At 40.4% G+C, this 24,703-nt stretch overlaps 1 protein-coding gene across 1 annotated transcript; it reads left to right on the top strand.

Annotated features, from left to right (window-relative positions):
* Positions 1–9,756: 9,756 nt before the first annotated feature.
* LOC310962566 (podocan) lies at positions 9,757–11,450 on the top strand (the record flags this gene model as incomplete). The annotated part of the gene is made up of 2 exons (XM_083935070.1): positions 9,757–10,073; positions 10,352–11,450. The coding sequence occupies 2 exons, from the start codon at positions 9,757–9,759 to the stop codon at positions 11,448–11,450; spliced, it is 1,416 nt and encodes a 471-aa protein (XP_083791196.1).
* Positions 11,451–24,703: the final 13,253 nt, after the last annotated feature.

Raw genomic sequence — 24,703 nt, 5'->3', positions numbered from 1 at the left:
GGTGTGTTCTTTGTCTTCCACGAGTTTCATGATGGTGAATTAGGTGAGAGGACAAAAAGTAGTCAACTTTTTTCCACTTTTCTCACTTCTCTATTTGTATGCAGGGGTAAAGGGGAAAAGCTAACAAGATAAGTCTACCATACAAACGTTTATACAGCTTGTAACGTGCAAAATGAAGTACATTTTCTTTGAAAGGCTGCCCATGTTTAATGTAAATTCATTCAGAGTAAATAGTATCAAACAACACATATGTTTTAAGGTTTTTAAGAAATAAAGATACATTTTTATTCATTGTTTACCTCGCATGCTATGTATTCGTCGGTGAACTTTAAAACTGCTTTTACTTGGAAATCCTAGCTATAAATACTGATATATTATCACCTTTAATGTTCATAAGGTGAATTTGTTAGCTTGCAGTTGTCGGTTTACTCACCCAGCAGAGGCCACATTAGTATTCATTTGAAGTCCTGTTTCTAGCCACCTGGAAAATGTAAGTCTAATATTAACGCTCCTTTTCCTTCTGTTGTTCATCTGCACTAAACCCTTGAGGGAAGTATCCGGCTCTTTATAGCTTCTAAATGCTCCATTATGTTCCCTAGCTTGTCAGTCTGGCATTTGTTGCTGGGCAGATAGTGTACAGTGTTGTTTTTTGGGGGGTATTTTAAGGAACAGCCTGAAATTAAAGAGGAAAGCAGTGAACGTGAACAGCATCAGTCAAGCTGAGAGCCAGAAAACCACAATAATGAGCTGAAATATGCTAAAATGCTCCATAGAGTTGAGAGGAACAGCAGCTTTGGGTGTTAAAGGACTCATGTTGTAAACAGTTGGATTTTTATATATAACTTTACTGTATATAAATACTATGAAAGTATCAAATGCTCAATCTGCAGAGAAATACACACAGTCCGTTTTTCCAAAACTGGGCCTTTAAACAAGCCCTCAGGACTTCTGTACTGTTGTGATGTCACAACTATAGTGACCCGGACACACTGACCAGACAGAGTGGACTGGGCTTTCAAACAGACAGTATGAGTTAAATGGGCTTTTTTGAACATTAAAACTCGCAAACATGTTCTAGTGAAACCAAAAATATAAATATTCACCTGAAAAGCAGCTTTTAAGTCTGTTCATGACAACAAATCAGTAAAGCAGTGGCTGTAGTGTGATACAGAACATTAGCGCTGAACAGTTTATTTGTCACGCTGTACTCAAAGAGGAAATTAGAAGTGAGAAAAAGAAAAAAGTTCTCACTCTGACCTTAACTTGTCTGTCAGTCCACATCCTTATTTTGCAGTGTGACAGATTGCTTAATAGCACTTAAGAATTCTTAACCACTGACCCACATCACCCACCCAAACATTGTTTGCCCATCTGTCCCTCCTGCTGAAAAAAAAAAAACCTAGCTTTACATCCTGTGCATTTTTCCACCCACATTTTTCACACTTGTTGCCTCTGCAGACTGCAAGTGCTAGGAGAGGTGCATTCATGCTGGTGTGGAGAATAAAGACACGAGTGAGTTTAATAGTGCAGACCAGTTGATCGAATGAGATATACTGGGCTGACACATGCGTCATTGTAGCATATGGCAAGCCATTTTTGGCTGATGGCATCAATAATCGGCTAAGCACACACACACACACACACCAATATCATCATTGTGCTCTAAATGGACACTTCAGCAACATGAGTCACTCTGGAAGGAACAATGGAGTAATTTAAAGGACAAAAGGAGCCGCTTTGCTACAGCGCTTCAGTTCTGCTCCTGCTTCAGAGCAATACGTGGCGGCCAAATGTCAAAGTTTCCTATAATTGCTGCTTTTAAGGAGAAAAAAAAAACCCTGCAGTGGCTCCGTTGTCTTCTCTATGGGAGACATCAATTGTGAGGGTGTTTGCAAAGCCTTGTACATGTGAGCGATCAATATGCCTCCTGAGGTGTATTCTTCAAAGAGAGTCCACTTTACAGAGGAGTCTTCTCGGCCCAGCCAACAGGAAGACAAAAGAACATAGAGATATTTAAATTAAGTTTCTTATTCAATTATAATCTGCCCTGTTCCCACAATTTATTGATTGCTTGTTTTGGTTATACTGTGTGTTGCAAGGTTCATGTCCAGCCAGCCTTTCCTGACATGCCCTTATTTTAATCAGCATAACCTGACCGGGGATCAGCCGTATTTGAGGAGCTGACTGACCTGCAGGTTGTATCAGCTTCACCAACACCAAAGAAATAACTTATACGCCAGTGTTAGTGATTTCAAGGGACTCCTCGCTCAAACTTTAAAGTGGTGTGTAACAAAAAGAGCCAGAAAAGGGTAAGGGTTCTTTTTCTGCCTGAAATTCCCATTTCTCCTCCTCTTCCAGCTCTCCTCCCTCCTTTCTCTAAAGCTTCTCATCATGTTGGGATAACTGACACGCAAGACGTTCCCACAAAAACCCAGGTTTAATTTGGTGGAGCTATTCCAGGCAGGGTTAATACAACACAGTGTTGTGGGGCCTCTGCTCACAATGACTCCCACCCCCTCTGGAGGGAGTATTTGGATGGTCTTAAAAAGAAAAATATAAAAGTATCTCTCTCTTATTCTCCTACAAACAGAAATGACATGACATAAGCCGCTTTCTAAACTCTGGACAATATCCAACGAATCAGCTACGGACTTGCCCTTGACTGTCCGTTTCAGACGCATTCTCACCCATTGGAAGTACTCTACTTGGTTAAAGGTAACTGGTGGCGTTTGGGTAGAGCCCACAGGATGCAGGACGTTAGGCGGATTACACCGGTGTCGCAAAGCTGGTTTGTAGTTTGTTAATAAACAACCAAGTCTCTTGCCGTTTCTTGAATCTGTCAATTTCAGCGTCGGCCCTTACCAACAGAAGATCCTGAATCTTGTGGTCTCTCCAGTTAGACATTTTCCATGGTGTCTTGTGTGTGAATCACCCTTAGTCTTTACTCTCGGATGTTTGTTTTTGTCTGGTTTGATGATAGAAATGGCATCAACATGCACATTCGCTTGCTGTGAATTCTCCGGATAATAACTTTCTGGACTCAATCGGACATGACGCAGACTTACGCAACATTGAGCTGCAGGGTTAAGTTTTTTTAATGTTCAGTCCAACTCATTCGGCCATTTGCGTTCTCACATACATATCCGTGTAATTTCAGGTTTGCAGTGCATGTGTGAAAGGGGCTGTAGAAAGTATTCAAGATTTTGGGACAAAATAGGACCAATAAACAGGCTCTACCTCTGACATTTCCAAAAAGCAACAGTCACCATTCTGCTGCCAAATACCTCTAAACTGGGACAGTCGATGTTTGTTAATGTTTACACATATATGGTTCTTCTATCAGGCGTTGTGAGGATAAAGTAAAGTGACAACTATAAAAATAATAAGGTAGGTTCAGCAGAGAAGCACACATGGTCAGTAGGAAAAGGTTTCTTTAGGATAGCAGAAGGATGAAAGTCCACTCCCATTGTGCGCTGTTTGTCCAGTGAGTCATGCACAGCACACAAATGTGAGTCTAACTCTCTTAGCCAACAAATTGATCACAGTCTGTGACCTTTGACCTTGTTAACCTCCCTACTGACGCCGCTATACTGCCAGCAGCCAGCCTCCTAGCAGATGGAATAGTTTGGGGGAGGGTTTATATTTTTACACAGCCGTGTTGTCACTCAAGACTTCTCGTACTGCCTGTATTTCCCACTACCTCATTTTAGGTTATTCCGTCAGATTTATGCCCTCCAGTTACATAATATTGATGTTTGGTGTGTTTACTGTAAATTAGATCTTGTGTTCTTCAAAACAGCCCAGAGTGAGCAGTGTTAATACTGTCATCAATTATCTGTCCAATTACCATAACCTACATCGATACACACCACCACCAGAGGCTCGACGGAGCCCTGCTCAAATAACTAAAATTACACTCCCATACCCACATTACTCATTCTCACTCACCAGTAGAAACACACTTATACCCATTTGGACCACAACCTTGTGCAAATTCCACACTTACCTGCCCTGACCTCTGGCTTTTTGGTGACAAACTCATGACACATACCTCACTCTAAGTCTGGTCTTCGCCACTGAGGCCACTATTTGCCCAGCGTGAGTAGCTTGTTTTCTCATGGACAAGCCGCAAAAAAAAAAATGACACCCATTTTCAAAAGATTAATTTATGTTATTTCTTTTTCTAAGACAGAAACTCTGTCCAAAATGCAAAAACTAGAGTGCTAAAACAAATCGGTGATGTTGTCTAGTATAAAGCTAGCACTGATCCACAGACAATGAATTCAGAAAGATATACGGTCAAATATCAGTCTGGTATAAAAAATAAACAAACTAAATCTGTCTCACTCCCATTTATTGTTTAAGGAGCAGCTCTACATGATGACATCACAAGCTTGAGACTTATTTTTAGTGTTTGGCTTTCAGACAGAGCAGCTCATGTTCCCAAATATCGAACATACCTAGATCATGGAAATGACATACTGGAATTCTTAATTTAGGTGGTGCTCCCCTTTAAAATTAGCTTTTAAAGAGGTAAACACGGTCATAACCCAAATTGTAGCTTTTAACTACATCTGCAAATGCCACTAGAGATCCTACACAGACTGAAATGTGTGACCTAGTTGGAAAAATATATATATATATATATATTTGATCATTTAAACTGATTATGGAGCTTTGCCAAATAGCTTTTTAACTATGTGGTAGAGGCAACTGGTGAGACTACAGGGCAGCATTTGGATGCACTGGGAAACAATCATTCAACTGTACTAAAGAAGTGATTTAGCTAGAAGGCGAAAGTCCAGACAGACACATTTTATATCATGAGCTTTGTCTGTGAAATCGTTTTTTGATGCTGTAGATGAGGCTTCAAAGCCTGCAAAGCGAATCAATGCTGTGTTACATTTTCTCTCTAAAACAGAAGGTGTATGTTATCATTTGAGACAACAATAATGAAAAAGTAAGAAAATAGTCAATATCAATCCCTCAGAATGAACATATGGCCTACTCTGACACTCTCTGGTATTTTTTACTGTAAAACAGGTGCAGGTTTAATAAGAAACCACCCCCACCTTTCTGTTTCTCCCATTATTGCTGCTTTTCACGCCTCCTTTCTTATACATTACGTCACCTTCGACAGGAAATGAGATGCCACCACTCAAGGTGTTAAGGGACATCTTCTTATGGGCTCTCATTTCATTCAGTTTCCTCTTCCTGCCATTCAGTATTCAGTGCTTTTTCTTTTTTCATGGTCCAGAAGAACAGTATATAGTGTATGTATATAACCCACTTGCTGTATTTTCCCATGCAATGTTATGGAACATGAGGCTCTCATAAGGCACATAGTGCAGTTTTGTGTGGGTATATGGTGCCTCTCTGTGGTCATTAAAGAGCATTGCAGCTCATGTTCTGTGCATTAGATGTCAGCATGAATGTGTGTTTATGAGTGTGAAAGGATGGCTCTCTGTCCCAAGACACAGCTGTTTGAGAATCTCCACTCCATGATCCAGATTTGAACCTTTTCTGGGGTTTTACGCAGCAAAGTGGACGGATGTGGCTCAGTTGCTAGAGCTGGTCGGCAAATGTCTGAAGGGTTGGAGGTTCGATCCTGTCCTACTTGTGTCATAGTCGTTGTGTCCTTGGGCAAGACACTTCATCCACTTTGCCTCGTGTTAATGTGTATGACTGCTGTATGTTTGAAGAGGTGGACCTAGGCGCTGAATAGCAGCCACGCTTCCGTCAGTCTGCCCAGCAGGTAGCTGTGGCTATCGTAGTTTACCACCAGCATGTATGTCTGTGTGAATGTATGGAACCTGAACTCTGTAATGCGCCCTGAGTGCTGAGAAAGGTGCTATCCAATCCATTTTAAAGTTATGCAGATAACTCAGTAAACATGCTGGATCAAAGTTGTGTTCACATAAATGCTTGAGTACATTTCCAGGTCAGCGCAACCTCATTTTACAACACATGTCACCTCAATGACCAGATGGAAAACTGTATCAAAAGACTGGAATAGAAAGTTAACTTTGTTTGTCTTGGTTGTGCGTACTGTATCTATGTTTGTGATACGGACATGCATCTTCAAGTAGAAGTTTAGAATAAGACCTGAAAACAGTTCTGAAGGAATGCTTGGCCTTGTGAATGACCTGATAAAGTCAAGAACTTGATATTCTGAGACCCAGCAGGTTTGAAAAACAAGCATCTGATTGCTGGAACAAGATGTACTTTTTCGGCCCACATAAATAAAGATAGTGCAGCTGAGAAGGAAAGAAAACATGTGTTTGAAAACTATGGTGTTATGAAGTAGGTGCATTTTGTTGGAATAAATGCATTTGGAAGACAGCATGAATAGCAAATCGTGAAAACACAAAAGTCATCTGATGAATGACAATAAACCGGGTATTAGACCAGAGCTAGAGCTGAAACAATGAATTGATTTATCCCTGATAATGGTTTGTTTCTTTGTATGTTTAATTAATTTATTTATTTCTAATGCAAACATGCCAAACATTTTCTGGTTCCAGCTTAACAGATGTGAGGATTTGCTACTTTTTTCTGATTTATATCATTCTGATTTTTGTTTGTTTTAGACTGATTAAAGACATCTTAAAGGGGACATATGGTCATTTTCACATTCATGCATCTGCACTCTCTCTCTCTGTCTGGAGTTCCATCACTTAAGCTGAGGAATGACTGTAACGGCACTGTAGCTGCATTTTCTACCTATATAGACATCACAACCATAAACAAGTCCTAACGGCTCGTTTAAAGGCCCAGTTTCTGAATACGAGCTGTGTGTATTACTGTGTGGTGTGATTGTTTTGATGCTTTCTGACATTTATAAGACTACAAATGTAGAAAGGTGTTTTTTTTTTTGTTGTTGTTTTTTCTAGGCAAGTGGCAAATATCAGGTCTTAGTTAATTAATGAAGGTAGAAGTGCGTTTGACCACATTTGCATGTCACTGGCGATCTTATACTTATTCAAATCTGTGACCAAGTTGGACTTTATCATCCTTGTGAACGAAGAAAACATAATAAAACACCACCAAACCAAAACTACAAGAAACATTTCATTAAAGGCACTCATTAGCATCACCAGTCCATAAAGCTTCCTGGCGGACAGGAGATTATTAGCATACGGGTCAAAGGCCTGACCGTTTCCAGGACCTTAACCCTTAAACCCACCCCCATATAACCACTGGGATGTTAATATCTCCCCACAGCGGAGCAAACAGTAGCCACTGTAAAAACCAACCGTCACCTCTGACCCCTCTTTCACCAAAGTTGCTCCTCTTTCCCGCTATTGATCCTTCAGATTCCTCTGACGTTGAGGGTACGTGTGACAATCCTCTTCCAGATAAAGGCATTTGAGGAGTCACTACCTGTGTGAAAATCCTCCAGACAGAGAGGGCCACTATCATTAAAGTCATCCGTGCGTGGTTCAAAGGTTGCAACCATCGCTTCTGGACTGTCTCTGTCCGTACAGAGAGGCAGGTGTAGGGTCAACTGGATTAATGCTGCAACTCAGCTTTGACATATAAGGAGGCTGCATACACGCCAGGTAAGCAACGCTCATTAATCTAGCTCAACAATGTATTATGTGTCTGAAGCTTTTCAAGTTTCTAGTTTGGGCTGTAATGTTAAGCCCTTATTTTCTTTATTGGACACTTTACTTCTCACACTGCTGTATATTTAACAAAAGATTATAACTGCAGAAATCAATCTTTTTCTTCTTTTCCAGTATGTTGGAAAATATTCGAGTGTTAAATCTCCGCCTTGACACTGAGCTTTCACATTTGATGAAGGTGACAAAATGCAGAAATGACTATAAGCCATTGTCATAACACCAAATAAGGCTTTTAAAATGTTATTTGGGCTGTGTCTGAATATATGCATTCATGCTGTTTGTTAAAAAGGCATACACAGGCAAAATAATGTATGTTTGAAGTCCAACAACAGAACCCCAAATAGATGCGTTGAATTGTATTTAACCATGTTTTACAGCAGGGGTCTCTGAGACCCCAGCATCATTTTGTGATGTAGACCTCTGAAACATGTCATAAAGTATCCAACAGATAAAATATCATGCATGTTTCTAAGCTGTTAGAGGGGTCAGGATCCCCTGGAACTCAAACACAACATTAAAAAAAATACTAAAAGACATTAAAATGATTTGATGGATTTTTTATCATGAGAAACCCCCTCCTGATTCATTCCTCTGATGCCTTTCAACAGACACAATGGAAGTGCTCACACTGCTGCTCATGTTCTTCACGGTTTCTGGATATTCATATGTGTTGCAACCTAGTAAGTATAACTCTAATTAGGCCTACTTAACATTTAAAAGTATAAAACTATATGAACTTTAGTAACAGTTTACACCTAAAAATGAAGCTATAATCACTTACTAATGATCACAGTTCTTCAAACAACAACAGGTCATTTACACTTCCATGCTAATTATTTCATGAGCATTTCAAAGGGGAATGCTAATTGTTGAAATGCTAATATGTTGCTATTTGATTTTTTGCATTCATTTTGCAGAATTTGTGACTGACTCCTGAGTGAACTATCTAAGCAGTTGCTCTCTATTTTGTACTGTAGGACTGACAGTCACTTTGATAGCTGGGCTGGGCAGAGACCCCCAGTCTGAGATAAGGAGTGAGCAGTTGAGAAATGTTTCGATATCAGTGAAGGGGAAAGAAACTGCTGTTGAATCCTCCGAGGGACGAAAAACAGAGGAGAAACAGAGGAGTGATGGATTGACTCCAGAGACAAGCCCAGAGAAGAAGAGGATGGCTCCCGAAGAAACAAAAAGAGAGGAATTCTCTGTAGCGCACATGGTGACAGATTTTGACAAAGAAGTGGAGAGGGGAGAAGATGGACTCAATCTGGGCACAGAATCAGAGAAGACACACGAGGAGACAGTAAAAGCAATCCTGACAGGTAACACAAGAACACAGGAGAAGATAAAAACAGTCGATAATCATAATGCACGTATACACGAAATAGTGGAAGAGGAAAGAGAAAGTAAGCTGGTTGCAGGGATTAGTCTTTATGAGGAGACCGGAGGGGGAAAGATATTAAGCGTAAATCAGGAAAATGTGGAACAGAAACAAGGAAATGGAGAAAAGGAAGCTCACATGGTAGTAAGCCATCTCTCACCTCCTTTAAGCACATCCTCTGCTCAACTGGGGGAAGAATTAGTGATTCCTGCCACAATTCAAATTACCACCCAGTCTCAAAGTCCTGCTGGTTCTCCTCCTCCTGTTCATCATGATAATGTCCCTCAGTCACTTCTGGTTACACCCACACAAGTCTCCTCTAACCTCCCCAACCCTTACGCCAAAATTAGTCCTGACTACATCCCTCCGACTTTCACTTTTCCAAATCCCACAACAGTCAATCACATCACAACAGTACTTCCTGGCAAGGGGAGGTCTGCACTTCTGCTTGAAGATGTCCTCGCTGAGGTGTTCCAGAGTCCTGAACATCTGCTCAAGCAGAATGAATTGGAAGCAAGGGCAAGCCCAAATTTAGAGGATGTGTTGGTCAAAAATATAATGTTTAAACCTGCACGGAAGGAGCAACAAACCACCGTTGTCCAATCAAAATATACGGCTGAGTTTATCCCCAAGGTGCAAGCAGCAACGTCAAACCCCAAAGAAGCAAAGTTTATAACCGAATATTTAAAAGAGCCAAATCCTACGCCAAAATCAAATGAAAATAATCCTACGGGTGAGCTCAGATCAAACATGACTCAGCCCACAGGCAAACCCAGGTCGGAAAATGACACCAATTTTACAGTGAGGCGAAACAAAGCATCTCCTCCTCAACCACAACTGACCAAACCTTCAGCCGGTCTGCACCTGACAACTTCCAAAACACCTTCAATGGGGCCAACAAAAATCAACAGAAGTAGCAAAAACAAGACCATTCAGAAACCCAAGGAAAAGAAAAGGAAAAAGGACAATAAAACCAAAAAGCCATCAGCAAAGACGATCATCACGCCGACGTATTTTCCATACTTTAAGGACAACTACTGTCCTCCTGAGTGTGCCTGCTATGGAAGGTAAACTTAATACGTTATCAGACTTAATTGATTGAAACACATTTTCCAATAAATTCATAAATTACAATATTAGATCATGTTATCTAGTTCTGAAACAAATAGTTGATTGATTAGTCTCAATATTCACTGCTTCTGTGTTTGCCAGTGTGATCATTTTCAGCTTTCTTCTGCTTTATATATTATTATAAACAACCCTGTCTCCCTCGTGTGATTGGGAGCATTGGTTTCAGAAAGGTTTGAAGAGTTCATGCTTATTCTCATTATTTCTTGTTTTCCAGAGTGGTTCAATGTTCAGACAAAGGTGTGGACAAGGTTCCTTACGGTATTCCCTATAATGCCCGCTACATCCTCCTAATGAATAACCACATCAACAACATCCAGCTGGACCTGCTCAATGAATATGTCTCTATGGAGTTCCTAGTGTTGAGCAACAATCGGCTCACTGATGGTGCCATAGAGGGAGCCTTTGAAGGGGTCCCAGCTCTGAAGCGCCTCTACCTGGATAGGAACCTCCTAGACAGCGTGCCAACTGATCTTCCAGTTTCTCTCGAGGAGCTTCGTTTGGACAATAACCGGCTGAGTGTAATGTCTGAGGCAGCCTGGGCCCGGTGCCCCTGCCTCTTGGTTTTGAGCCTCAGCAACAACAGCCTGGGGAATGGATCTGAATCTCTTCCCAAAGCAGTGCTCTCTCCTTTGAGCAACCTGCGCACTCTGAACCTGGATCACAACCAGTTAACATCAGTTCCTCTGGGCTTACCACTGTCCATCAAGGAGCTCTACCTCAGAGGGAACCTCATTGAGCAGTTCCGTAGAGGAGCCTTCAATGGGGTATCAGAGCTGGTGGTGTTAGATCTGAGTACAAACAGACTGACAAACAAGGGTCTTCTCAGGGAGTCCCTTATCAATGCAACTCACTTGGAAAGCCTCAACTTAGAGGGAAACAGACTAAAGCAACTGCCCCGACACCTTCCCCACTCACTTAAAACTCTAAATCTGGAGGGCAACCTCATATCTTCCATAAAGAAAGCAGCTTTCAGCACCTTGAAAAACCTTGAACACTTGGGTTTAGCAAGAAATAAAATCTTCAAAGTGGCCCCAGGGGCCTTCAGGACATTGCCTGTCCTGCACCAGTTAGACCTGTGCCACAACACCTTGCGCCAGGTGCCCAGACAGCTGCCAGAGGCTCTACATTCAGTAGCACTCAGCCACAACAAGATTCAATCAGTGCCTCGTGATGCTTTCTGCTGGGGTAATAAAAGTGCGAGTCTCAGCGGGCTTGTACAAGTGCAGTTGGAACACAATTTAATCGACATGGGGAAGTTGGATGCATACGCTTTCAGATGCTTACGGGGATTCCAGGTGGTGCACTTCTACTGAACCATGAAAAGCTACAAATAATCATGCTGCTAGGACTACTTATGCATTTTATTTTTTTCTTTCTTACTCCCTCACTTCGTAAGCCTTTATCCAAGAACTGTGGTGAATATTGTTGCTATACCCGGAAATTAAAAGGAGACTGACAAACTTGAAAAAATATATTTAAAAATATGTTTATTGTGTGTGAAATTAAACTCACCTTAGTCTCACTCTCTGGCTGCTTTTATGACGTAAATTCCCGCAGACTGTTTTTCTCCAACATGCCTGCAGAACAATGGATTACACATAGCCCAACCAATATATCAGCAACCAAACGTATGTGATTGCCAAACTCCAATCCATTGTGAACCTCACTGATGGTTTTCTCATGAACATTTTCCAGTTACTAATGAATCTGAAAATCTTAATTGCATTCTTTGGAAAAATGCTTGCAGTTACACAACTAAGCCACATACATACACTTTATATGTGGCTTGACCTTTAGTTGATGGCGTACGTTTCTGATTTTTTGTATTCTTTCATGTTCTTGGGATTTTGGATGTTGAGGTTTTTGGGGCCTATTAAAAAACTCTGCACTGACTCATCAATCATATTCCCCTTTGAGCTCAGTCATTGAAATCACCTTGTATACTCCAGCTATATGTGTGACTTGACGTTTGGTTAATGGCGTAAATATTGTGCATGAAATACTGCTAAGCTAAAGCTAAAAAACAAAAATAGTCAGAATGGACTCATTAATTAGGAAAATAGGTTTACAGAAGAAAACAGAAATTAATATTAATTACAATATTTAAGAAGTAAAGCAAGAGCAAAGTTTTGTTGCTGTTTTGTGTGTGTGTGTGTGTGTGTGTGTGTGTGTGTGTGTGTGTGTGTGTGTGTGTGTGTGTGTGTGTGTGTGTGTGTGCTTCCTTCCTTCACTTAAAAAGGGAGACGTCACCTCAAACAACAAACATTAAATCTTTCATTCTATTTAGTTCAGAGTGGGGTTTTTTTTGGGGGGGGGGGGACGCCTGGGAGGACCTGTCTGAAATCATTTGTCTAGCATCATTTACAGAACTGTTCAAATAAAAGACCAAATTTGCTGTTCTGTTTTCCTCAAGTTGTGTTTGATTCGAGTTTTCCTTTGTTTGTGCTGTGAACCCCTGGCTGGTAAAACAGTTGTGGGAAATATTACCTGGCAGCAGTGACAGTTTAGAGCTCCAAAGTCAGCTTTCCCAGGCTGATAAATGGAGAGTGGCCCAAATGTTTCACTGTAGAGCATTTTCACAATTTTCCATAAACAAATCAGTCAAGGTTGTTGTTTTTGCACTGTTTTAGCAGCAGTGATTCCCTGGAGGATTCACATGAGGACAAGAATCTCATTAACTTGCCATCTGTGCAATGTCAAATGAAGGAACTGCAGTGGAACAAACAATATCAAACTCATTTTGACATGATGATACATTTACATTCAGACTAAAATGCACCTGAAATGTGCATCAACAACTCTGTGTAAATGTACAAGATAAAGTTCGATACAGAGAGCAATAGCAATGAGAAATATGAAAATATGTGATTGCCTGTTTCATGAATAAATAAGAAAATGGTTTTATTGCAAACACTAATGTGTGTTTATTTTCTAGCACAGAATACACCAGCGGTAGCTCCTTCTGTTTTCTCCTACAGAGCTAACATGCAGTTAGGTCTCCATAAACATGCCAATATAAAAGACTTAGTTATGGCACCTAAATGTGTTATCAAAATATCCACTAGATGGCAATAATGTATAAGAAAATACTTTTGATGAGTGCCACCTCTGTTTTTAAGTGTGTAAATTGAGGTGCAGAAAGTATTCACAGCTTGGCTCTTTTCCAGTTGCCAAATAAGAAATTGTGTCAATGTAAAATGCATATGCTTCAGGAAGTTTGTCTTGTGGGGGAAAATAGCACATTTAAACTCACACCAGACTGGAAACTCAGAGAGCCTAACACACAGACACACACACACATCTCCACACAGGCGTGACTCATAAGATTTTCACAGAGAAGCGAAGACGTTTGCAGACTTCTTTTGCAAAAACATGAGAGTATTCGACTTGACCACAAGCCTGGAAAAAAAAAACTACGGAACAAAGTGAAGAAGCAGAAAGAAGACGAAAGTGAAGAAAATGTATTAGCCCACGTGGAGGTGCTTAACACTTTTCTCTTTTTTCCCTCACTCTAATAAGCTCACTCAGCAACGTGGCACTGCACCCATCGGGCCTGGGAAAGAAGAGCAGGAGGAGGGGGACGAGAGGGAGGGCTGGGAGAAGGGAGGAGGAGGAGGAGTGAAGAAGAAGCAGAAGGGAGAGAGTGAAGGGGAGGAGGGAGGGCTTGAAGGATGGATCCAGGCTCCACTGGCTCAGCGCGTGTCCAGAAAGGAAAAGCTTTGGCGGGGCAGGGAGCTCACCAGCACCTCCCTACGGTCCAGCAGGACCCTGACCCTATATCACAACACCACATGTGTACCTGGATCCACAGAAAACCCTCCACCCCTTTTTAGTGTCTCCTTTTTTTCTCTCTGTCTCTTTTTTCCCCTCCTACATATTTTCTCCTTTTCAATCGCATAAGATTGTGTCCATTCATGCTTATGTGCATGTGTATACGCTACCTGTGTGCACACAGGCGTCTGGTGTTTGTGTGGGAGAGTCGCATACGTAAGGATCATGTGAACTGCTCCTTTGACAAGAGTTTGAACCCAATTTGGCAGATGGTGAATTCATTTGTTGCGCTGGATGCAGTCTGATTTTTAAGCTTATTCCAGCAGGACAATTGCAGGATTAGTACAGGAGTAGTAGTAGTAGTAGAAGTAGTAGTAGTAGAAGTAGTAGTAGTAGTAGTAGTAGTAGTAGTAGTAGTAGTAGTAGTAGTGGTAGTAGTAGTAGAAGTAGTAGTAGTGGTAGTAGTAGTAGAAGTAGTAGTAGTGGTAGTAGTAGTAGAAGTAGTAGTAGTGGTAGTAGTAGTAGTAGTAGTAGTAGTAGAAGTAGTAGTAGTAGTGGTAGTAGTAGTAGAAAAAGTAGTAGTAGAAGTAGTAGTAGTAGTAGTAGTAGTAGTAGTAGTAGTAGTAGAAGTAGTAGTAGTGGTTGTAGAGGTAGTAGTAGTAGTAGTAGTAGTAGTAGTAGTAGTAGAGGTAGTAGTAGTAAGGGTGCTTGCTTGCTGCCACACTCTCTCAGTGTACCACCTGTGTTGGTTAAACTCTTATCTAAACTTTTATTCTCTCTCTGGGTCTTTTTAATTTTCTGCCTGAATGGGGAAAAGGTTATTTGCCTTTCTGATTCTTTTTCAGTCAAATATAACTTATCAGGCAGTGTGATCAGATGACATTTCTCAAGCCAAAACCAAGACCAACGCCATTAATCAACCATCACTCTTCTTCTTGGAGGGAGATAGTACAGCTTTCCAGAGAACATGAAGTGGTACTTGAGCATCTTGTCTTTCCGTGGGTTGTTCCTTGAAATTTTTGTGCTGTTTTTTCAGAACTTTTGAGAATAACATGAAGAAAGTATTTTTGTCTGTAATATATTGTATTTTTAATTGTGTAACTTCTCCGTAATGTTAACAATTTACTCATAAACCAATAGGTGTCAGCTAAAAAAAACAAACACAAAATTGGAGCCCTTTTGAGATCATTTTGTCCTAATGCTGACCACATTCTTTCGGGAAACTCAGACCACGCAAAAGGAGAATAGGGAGACAAAAAAGAACAGAGGGAACAGGATATTAAACCATACCCAACGTGTGAGCCAGCAATATGGAAAGACAAACAGACAGAGCTGTTTTACTATTCAGCTGTCGTTCCTCTTCTGATACTTATGAATATGCGAGACCTCCATCCTGTGATGCAGGAGCTGGAAATTCGGTTAAAAGTTCTCTATAAATCTGTTGGCCCGTATCAACAGCTTGTAAATGTTGCAATTCTAAGACGCAACTGAGAGAGGTTTTAACTTCGCTAAGCTTTCATGAGCTGCAGCAAGAAATTTATGGAAAATACATAAATGGGAAGAGGATATGCTGCGATGATGGTTGTGATTGACAGCATATCATTTGTGGCTGTTCTTTTTCACATACAGCGATTGAATACAGTTCTTAAAAAAAGGCACATACAGATTAAATTTTGCTGCGTAGGGGTGCTTGCCCATCTGTTTCTCTTCTCTTTCAGGCATACACATACACATGTTTGTCTTGCTGCATTGTACTGTGAAATCCTCCCATTGACTACATTCTTCCCAACAAAAACTCTAAAACCCAGTTATCTCATCCAGTTTAACCTTGAACCTTAAATCAAAGCCAGCCTAATCTTAACTATAAACATGAACTCCAAAGTTAGAATTGACCACATGCCCTGACTCTCCCCTGAAACTCTAACTTAATCTCGCAAGTACTGTATGTAACAGTCCTCGTAAAGGGTTAAAATGTCTGCCTCAGACTGGGAGCAGAGTGCTATTGCATGTGTGAGAGGGAGGTGGCGCTTGAGTTAGCTGAGAGAAGGAGGTGAGAAGGAAAGAAGGAACAGAGGGAGGGGTGAATGAGGGGGAGGAGGGGATAGAGAGAGAAACCATGGGAGCCAGAGGGACCTCAAGACACACACACACACACACACACACACACACACACATATATATATACATATATACAGCCCATCATCTGCTCCTGGTCTGGACCTGCACTGACAACACACGCATGCATGAACATAACTTTTACAGATTTTGCACTAGCTCACGCACAAGCACATGTGCTGAAATGGCATGATGTGCATTTTTAAATTGTATAAACACATGTATCAAGAAGATACCCAGTGAAACCTCTCCATTGCCTTTATACACATGCATGCACACTATGTACACATATGCACTCTGTTATTCAGGGGCTCCACAAGGGGGCCTAAAGGATGAGTGTTCCTCTTTTGCAGAAAGGCATGCACATCTTGCTCTGTAGCAAACCAAGTCCATTCGTCTCAGGAGCTTCTCGTAAGAATCTTAAATACACTTGAATCAGCCTCATAGAAGGGGGGGCGGGGAGGAGAAGATAATAAGTGTTACTGTTGAAAAGAGATCTACATTTGGTGATTTAGAGAAGGCAAAGAATCCAGGGCATAATGTGACAAAGACTATAGAGATGTCAAATTGGAGAATCCTTTACATCGCATCACTGTATGAAATTAAATCTTTTCTTTCTTCGTTTTCCTTTTTAAAACTGTTGCTTACTATTATGTGGGTTGCACAATAATTAATTTTAAAATGAATAAATCCACAACAGTGAGACCTGCCAAGTCAGGAATACTACTTGGACTTGTTTGCACGGCCCATCTCACACCAAGCTGAATATTAGATGGCAGTTAAATTTACATAAAATAAAGCTGCCAAATCTCAACCTCCAAGTATTACATTTGATGGTTGTTTACCATTAAGTCAATATCTGTTTAGCTTTCTGGAGGTGTTGCTGGTCATTTGTTTGAGACTGTTTGCACAGGAAATCCTGCAAATAGAAATTACTGTATGTGCATGGAGCCACCCTGGGGTTTCTGTTCCTCTATTCAGGATGAAGACGACTTGGATCCTTCCTTCCTCGTCTGTCTGCATCAATTTTTACTCAGTATTGCTGTGCATTTTCTTTCCATTAAATCTTGCATATTTCTCCAACATTATGATTGCAGTGACCTGTAATAACTGTTACCCAACTTCCAGGTTCTTATTTTATAAAAAAATCCTGGAATCATCAGCCAATAATCAGCTTGACTTGGAAACCCGTCAGTTGACATCAGTTTAGTTATGAATCCAGAGAAAACGCTCTCTCTCCTGGTAGACTAGTTTTAAGACAATATTAAATTGTGCCTTAAATCCAGAACTACAGTGGATGATTTGTTACATTCTAAGTTAATAGACTGACCGTTTGTAAAGGTGGGGACACAATCTAAATCTGGTTAGGCCTTCCACAGGGTTATATTTTGTTCCGTGTGTTGTTTAACATTTACATCATATAAGATGCAAGATTCAGATACATCTTTATGCAGATGATACTGTCCTACTGTGCTTGCTTCCATCTGTAACCACCAGTGTTTATTCATCATGTACAAATAAAACCTTGAACTCTGTTCTATACTCAACTCCCCCAAGGATTTGCTGATGCTTAATTAAGGTCACACCACAATAGATTTGGGATGGACTGTTTTTATTCTGTTGGCATAATCTGTAGTGTCACAGCCCGGCTCGTAGGCTGCAACAAAAAGGGAGACCAGACAAATTTCATTTTGGAAAAACTAAGCATGTCTATTTAGAAAAAACATAAGAAATGTAACAAACATGAAACTCAGTAAATTTAAGCCTGCATTGGTGTGTGAAGATGTTTTTTTTTTATTTTTTTATTGATCCTAATTGAACATAAAAAAATAATAATAATACAAACTAAATACATCAAATGAGCAGTAAAAAGGAAAGCAAAAAGGCAAAACAAGCAAATTGGATCCTCAGAATCCTAAACAATAAATGACATAAATCATATAGTTCAAGTTAAAAAAGGGATAGGAACTTGTCTGGTCATACCCCCTCTTATTGTTTTTATTATTTATAATAATTAATCATAAACAAAGTAAAAATTCAGTTTTAATCCGTCTGTGTCTGATATTTGGCTTGTGGATTAAAACAAATCACAGCAAAACAATAACAAAGAGAAGAACAAGAGATAGATAAGATGAACAGTGATGAACATAAAAAACAGAGCCAGTCCTTGTTGGAGGGTGGTATCAAAAAGGAAAAACACATGCCAGGTCCAGATGCAGCTCATTACCTAGATGATGACCCGGTGAGAGAGATACCTAGTGGAGCGGAGGGGTCGTCACAGCAGAGCAATCTAAATATCAAAGCCCTGTTGTAACTTCATGGCTGTTTTAAAGGTTCGATAAAGTGAAAAGATTTATCATGATAAGTACCTGCTGATTCACTATGTAAGCGTATGTGTCTCTTGTTTCAGAGAGATAGTGTCTAGATTTGAAGCAAAACTCTCCGTTTAGTTTAGATCAGGGGTTGACCCATTTTAGTAAAACTCCTCCTGAAATGTCCATCCAGACGGAACAGACTTCATCTTCTGCTTTCGTCTGTCAGTCAAAGGTTAATCTTGCCTTGAAAATATCCTGGCTTTATACTAGCAGGCCAGTGAAACGGAAAACCCTTTAAGCCTTCAGGTGTCGACCAAACGTGAACAAAATTTCAGAACTACAGACTTTATTGGCATTCCACTTGCTGATTGTAATGCATTTTACAGGGTTCAATAATAACTAACTCTAGGTAACTCCTATTTAGGAAAAGTATTTTGTTTTGGTTTTCTTGACCGGTTGTCACTCTGCAAGCTGTTGGCAATTCAGGTGGTCTTATGCAGCTCACTTTTGTGTTCTCAGCCATCTGTCTGCTCCAGGCATAGGCCACTCTAAAACCTATAAACCAGGTCACTTCAGGAAGCCGTTTTTTTCTGCTTCCTGTGTTGGCTATTACCATGGTAACACCCTTAATCAAAGTCTAGACAGGTTAGTATGAGGCAAACCAGGTCACTAAAAACAAAACAGTAAGAGCCTAATATAGTGGAATAAAGAGACAGACAGTGTAGCACAATGAGCAGTGTCATCTGTGCTTGTCTCCTGAGGATGAGGACTCGAACAAAGGGTTTTCCATGTTAAGCAGCAGACATTACCTAAGCAATTATTCCCTGACTCCCATTTTTACTGATGTCTGTTTTGAATGTCAATGAGCAGAAAGTGCAGACAAAGCCAGTAGAGTCATTAAAGGGGATGTAGGGAAAGAACTACTAAAAAGTGTCCAACGCCAATTGCTGAGATTATTCTGGATCTACGTTGCTGCAGCACCACATTACATGACACAAATACATGACGAAGGGGTTTCATCCAGTAGTCAACAAATCAGCTGATGCCACAAATCATTTTTCTTTCCTCACTTAGAGCTGAAACATCTGACATGATGAGAGTTGGCTCCCCTTCCTGTTTTGCCTCTAATTTGACAGCCATAGAGTAAATTAGTAGCACCGGCAAAGGGATGGCAAATTAGAGGTGATTTCTTTCTCTGATCACAGCAGGTATATTACACAGCTTTATTACAAGCAGTAGGAGAGGGATTTGATGCAGGCTTAAGTTTTGTGAGAGAGAGGCACGGGTAATTTAATGCTTTGATGCGACAGAGGCAAGCCCAGACACAAGAAGATACCATACAAAGTGGAAAGGTGTGTATGCATTCATGCTTGTTGCACCTGGGATATTGTCCAAAAGATTGTCATGGCGAATTCCTATGATTCCATCAATAACTTTAGTGATATTGACATTGGTGAAATTAGTCAGCCAAAATCACACATTGCCGGCACTCAAGTCAAAACAGTGACAGGAGGACATCATGCAATTATGATCTGTCTGATTACATTCATGTAAGTGAAAGCTTCACCCAGTGCTACTCCTTGGTTATGCTAACAAGACCAGTGCTGTGTCTGTCACATACTTCTTTACTGTAGTTACCCTCCTTAAAATGCAGTGCACTCGGATACAACACAATGTATACAATGTATGTGGATACAACACTCATACAGGTCAAAAAGTTGAGTGTGGAACATTGGACACTTCTCACCCTCAAGAGTCACCATCTAGACTACAAAGTGGAACCGCCAAACTTGAAAAATGGCAGCCAAGGAAGCTGTTGCGGTTTCTCTGAGGAACACCTGAGGGGACAGCGGCGGTGGTGTAATCTTCACCTTGTGTGAAACAGGAAAAAAAGTACTGTTAATTTAGCATAAAAACTGAAGTGAGAAAACAAGCCAGCAGATATTTTGACGGGCCATAAATGGTGGGGGAAAGCTCCACCTGGTTGCACTTCACCATTAATTAGAAGAAGAAGCGGTCAAATTTTACAATTGTCATTTCCAGTCAGAGCGTTTTGAGAGTATCCGATTTGAGACAAAGAATGTTAGCTGCTCAGCAGAGCTTTGAGCTAAATGCTAAAGCTGGCATGCTAGCATGCTCGTAATGACAACGCTACATGCAGGTGTTTTTGAGGGTAAAACTTACTAGGCTCACCATCTTAGATTAGCGTGTTAGCATGCTAACATTTGCTAATTAGCATTAAATGCAAAGAATGTCATTAGTTATGATCATAGACCGAAGCACTGGGCAAATAAAAAATGACCTCATGATGGTGCTAGGTTAAAAGGCTTGAAAAAAGAATTTCATGGCAATTCATCCAATTTACTTATCACCATTTCACTCAAACCCAAAAATGTCAGCATTATGGTAGCGCTAGAGAAAAAGTCAGAGGATTGGCAAAGTTATAGCCCTGGAATAATGAATGTCACATTGCTAGAAGGCTAAAGTAAATTGCTTGGAATAATAGCTAGGTTTTTTTAGAGTCACATTTTGGGTGTTTCCTGCCTAATTGTTTCTAATTTGGTCCTGTTTGTAACTCCTAACTTAATGTTTTCTATTTAACATTGTAACCCCAGTTGCAAACATTCACCCGAGGTCATGGCTACTTTGATCCTCTTTTCAAAGATTCATTGCTCTTGCTGCATCAGCACAGACTGAAGAAACTTTTGGCAACAACATAGTGCACTTAACTCTTCATCAGAGGGGAAAAGTCTCCAGAAAGGAGATGGGAGAAAGAAAACAGATGTATCAAATTTGTGACATGTAACTTTCATAGACACAAGACCAGTGAGTGATGTCCAACACTGAAACAAAGTTATCCATTATGACAGATCTACTTTACTTAGTCGAAAGTCGTATTTTATCACAAGCTTGTTTCCATTAAAAGGAGAGGTTCCAGTGTAGATTAATGTTGCAAGTTAATGTCTTACCCTGGAAACTGTTATTAGCTGCCTTAATGTTTAGCATCTTCTCACAATATCACATGATGTTTATAGACCTTTCAGGAAATAAAACCTTGCCTTAAAGTGGACCTGCTGCGTCTCATTTATCTCAAAGTATTTCCTGTTCAGATAATAAAATACTAGAGCTTCCCTAGAAAAGACATTAAACTTCTCAACTGACCTTTCTGGTTTAACAAAGGTACAGTAAAAAATAAATAAATAGTATAGCCGCAATCAGCAATTGCAGGTTCAAACCCTTTCTCAGTCAACAGAAGGAAGCAGTTGAATTTCTAAAATCAAAGCCACAGGCAGCCTTTAGCAGGTTTTGTGCTTCACCAAGAACATCAAAGTCACTTCAGCTGATTTAATAATGTCCAAAGGAGGAGTGAAACCAATTACAAACTTATTTCATCATTACAACGGATCATTTCCATGATTTCACACTCAAAGTCCTGCCATTTTTGGCCCCCTTTATTGCATTTTTACGAAACTTGCTCAAAGATATTTTGAGGCAATTTACAGGGAAGCTCCGCCCATTGCAAAGTTTATTGTTATTTTTTTGGTAGAAATGTGTATCTCAGTCCGAAATCGGAAAAATACATTAAAAAGTCTATTAATGTTACAGTTTTTCACATAATGCAAGTTAGCAACAAATCCATCCTGGTGGACTTCTATGGTCCAGGAGGCTTTTTCGTAAAGCCCATTGAACTGGATATGTGTGCCGAATTTCAAGTTAATCGGACTTACGGTGTGAGCGGCGTAGCCTTTCCAAAAAAAAATGCTTTTTGGTGCGTTAAAATTATAACAGCACCATGTGGGCTGGTATTTCTTCGGAACCATTTGCACATGATTTCCAGTTTTTGGTTGTTTCTAGCTAATTACAGTTAAGGCTAATTTGAGCTGGAGCATAAGATAACTGGGTTTTTACGGTTTGAGCCCTAAAAATATTAGGTGACTGATAAATTGTGTGGCAATAAGATACACTCTCATGAGTGAAACTGAGATGATTCATGAATTTTTCCAAATGCATCTACAAAGCTGTTTGTGCCAGGTCTTGTAAAATGGTGACTTGTTGCTAGACTTGCTAATACCTTACTTTTAATATTTTATGTTATGGAATCAGACATTTCATCCATGTTTTGTGTTAAAATGATTATAGCCAAGTTTCACATCTGCCAATTTTTCTCTTCAGCAAAAGAATGTTACAGAAGGATTATGGGAAAACGCCCCAGTTGGTGACCTGAATGTCTTACATCTCATGCCAGTGGATCATTTAGTTTTCTTGACTGTGGTTCAGGTCAAAACAGTTTGTACTGTCTGTTTTTCCCTGTTAACATCTGTGGAAACAACACTTCGGAGACTTTCGGCAAACCTTTACACGCAGTATATTTTGTTATAATGCTGACATAAGCACTATCAAATCACCTGGAAATGCACAAAACATTAGGGTCCAAATCTGTTAATATTGGTGTATTAAGTGCTATGTTTTTTTTTGGCATACTGGGTTCATGTTTCAGTGCTGGTTTTCTAGCTGCCAAAATCTTTTTTTCTTATCTTAGCAGTTAAAATGTTCTGATCAGTTTGTGCCCGAATGAGCCTGATGTTCTCAACAATGTCCATAACACATAAATATTCATTCAAAGCCACAATTGTTGTTTATTTGGTCCATCTGGGGGTGAGTTGTAAACACAAAATTGAAATACTATCACCTTATAACGTTTTTATAGGGCTCATGTAAGCTAATGGTGGCCATGTTTTCAGCTTGGTTTGTCTGTTTGTTTGCTTGTTTGTCTGTAAGCAAGATTACTGGAAAAACTACTGGCCTATTTTCATGAAACCTGGTTGAAGGGTGTAGCATGGATCAAGGAAGAAACCATTACATTTTGAAATTGCTCCAAATAATGGGAGGATACAGAAATTATGTTTCACTTTTGTTAACACTGCAAGAGAGGGCTCTGGGTCGGTCTCCTTTCATTCCTGATGAAAACATCTGGTCTATCCAGGTGCTAAATGCAACCCAATGTTCACAGGCTAGTTGCTAAAATAGTTAGTCTGCCGTTTGACGCTGGATAGGTAGCATACAGTGGTTTTATCTGAATGTATTTCACTGGAAACGTGATTGATTAGAGACATGAGACTGAACCAAAACAATGAGCTGAAAGAGGCTAAAGCACTCAGTAGAGCTGAGGGGAACCGCAGACAGATTCATCACTTTTATATTAAACAGTCAAATAAAGGTTCACACCCCTTAATTAATCGTGCATTTTTTCTAGATGGTAACCCAAACTATGCTAAACTCCCACGAGATGGTTGAGGTAAGGCATACACCTTGAATGGCTACAGTAAGGATAGGTTGTCGGGCAGCGAGCTGGTTAAGGTTAGGGCTTGACCTCAAATGGTTAGGATAGGTCAAATCTAGTGTTACCATCTAGACATGACCTTTAATCATGTCTTTGCTTCCTAGGCTAAGAGTATGTGTGTGAATTATATTCTAAATGCTCACACTTGCAGAATCTGGGTCTGTTTTTGATTTAACCATCTCTTGTACTTTTGCGGATTTCCTTGGATTTTAATCAGAACATGATGTTGTCTGACTCGACTGCCATCCATTACGTCAAAGTCTCTATGGTCAAGGCCTCTCATAATGCAGACATGTGAGCGGGGGTGATTGGGAAAAAAAATCACTTAAATAATCCTGTCTGTGTTACAGATACATAACATACTAAGAAACATCGGGATCGCACCTCTGCTTTATTTGTGCCCGTCTTTCCCATCGGTTGTAGATTATAAAGAGGACACTGCAAAGACACGCAGCGCTGGATGTGAAAATGTGAAGTATGTGGAAAGAATGGGGGGCAGACTCTAGAGTAAACTTAGACTGATCCAAGAGCAACTGAATGATCCTCTGGCCCGCTGGTCTTTTAGAAGCTAAAATATCCAGACACAACCAGTCAGGCAGAGGTTCTGGATCAGAAATGCTAGGCTCCAATGAGTAAAATCAGAGACTTAGTCATTGGCCTCCGACCCTCTGATTCCCTTCCATACGTTGGCTGCTGCAGCACTAGCGAGTTGGTCAGCGATGGCTGCTCCAAGAATATTTGATTTCATCTCACACTGAAACACACATGGGCTTTTTAAAGTTTTGGAGTGTTCACAGCACTTTGGAAAGCTTCATGAGAACACTGGAGAAAAGCTTGACCACATCTTATCCGTTCCATGCTACCCTGGTCTGCCATTGACCACAGATAAATTATCAAGAGTCTGGGAGAGAACAGATGTGGCCAACACCTAATTGGCCCAACACTCTCTCCGTCTGCTTATCCCTTTTCCCTTCCTGTTTAACCCTGTGCAGCTACTCCCTTCACCCAACAGCAGCTTTACTCT

The sequence above is a fragment of the Echiichthys vipera genome (assembly GCF_963691815.1).
Source record: "Echiichthys vipera genome assembly, chromosome: 20".
Lineage (NCBI taxonomy): Eukaryota > Metazoa > Chordata > Actinopteri > Perciformes > Trachinidae > Echiichthys > Echiichthys vipera.
The sequence above is the reverse complement of the archived record's forward strand: the minus strand, read 5'-3'. Positions and strand labels throughout refer to the sequence as shown.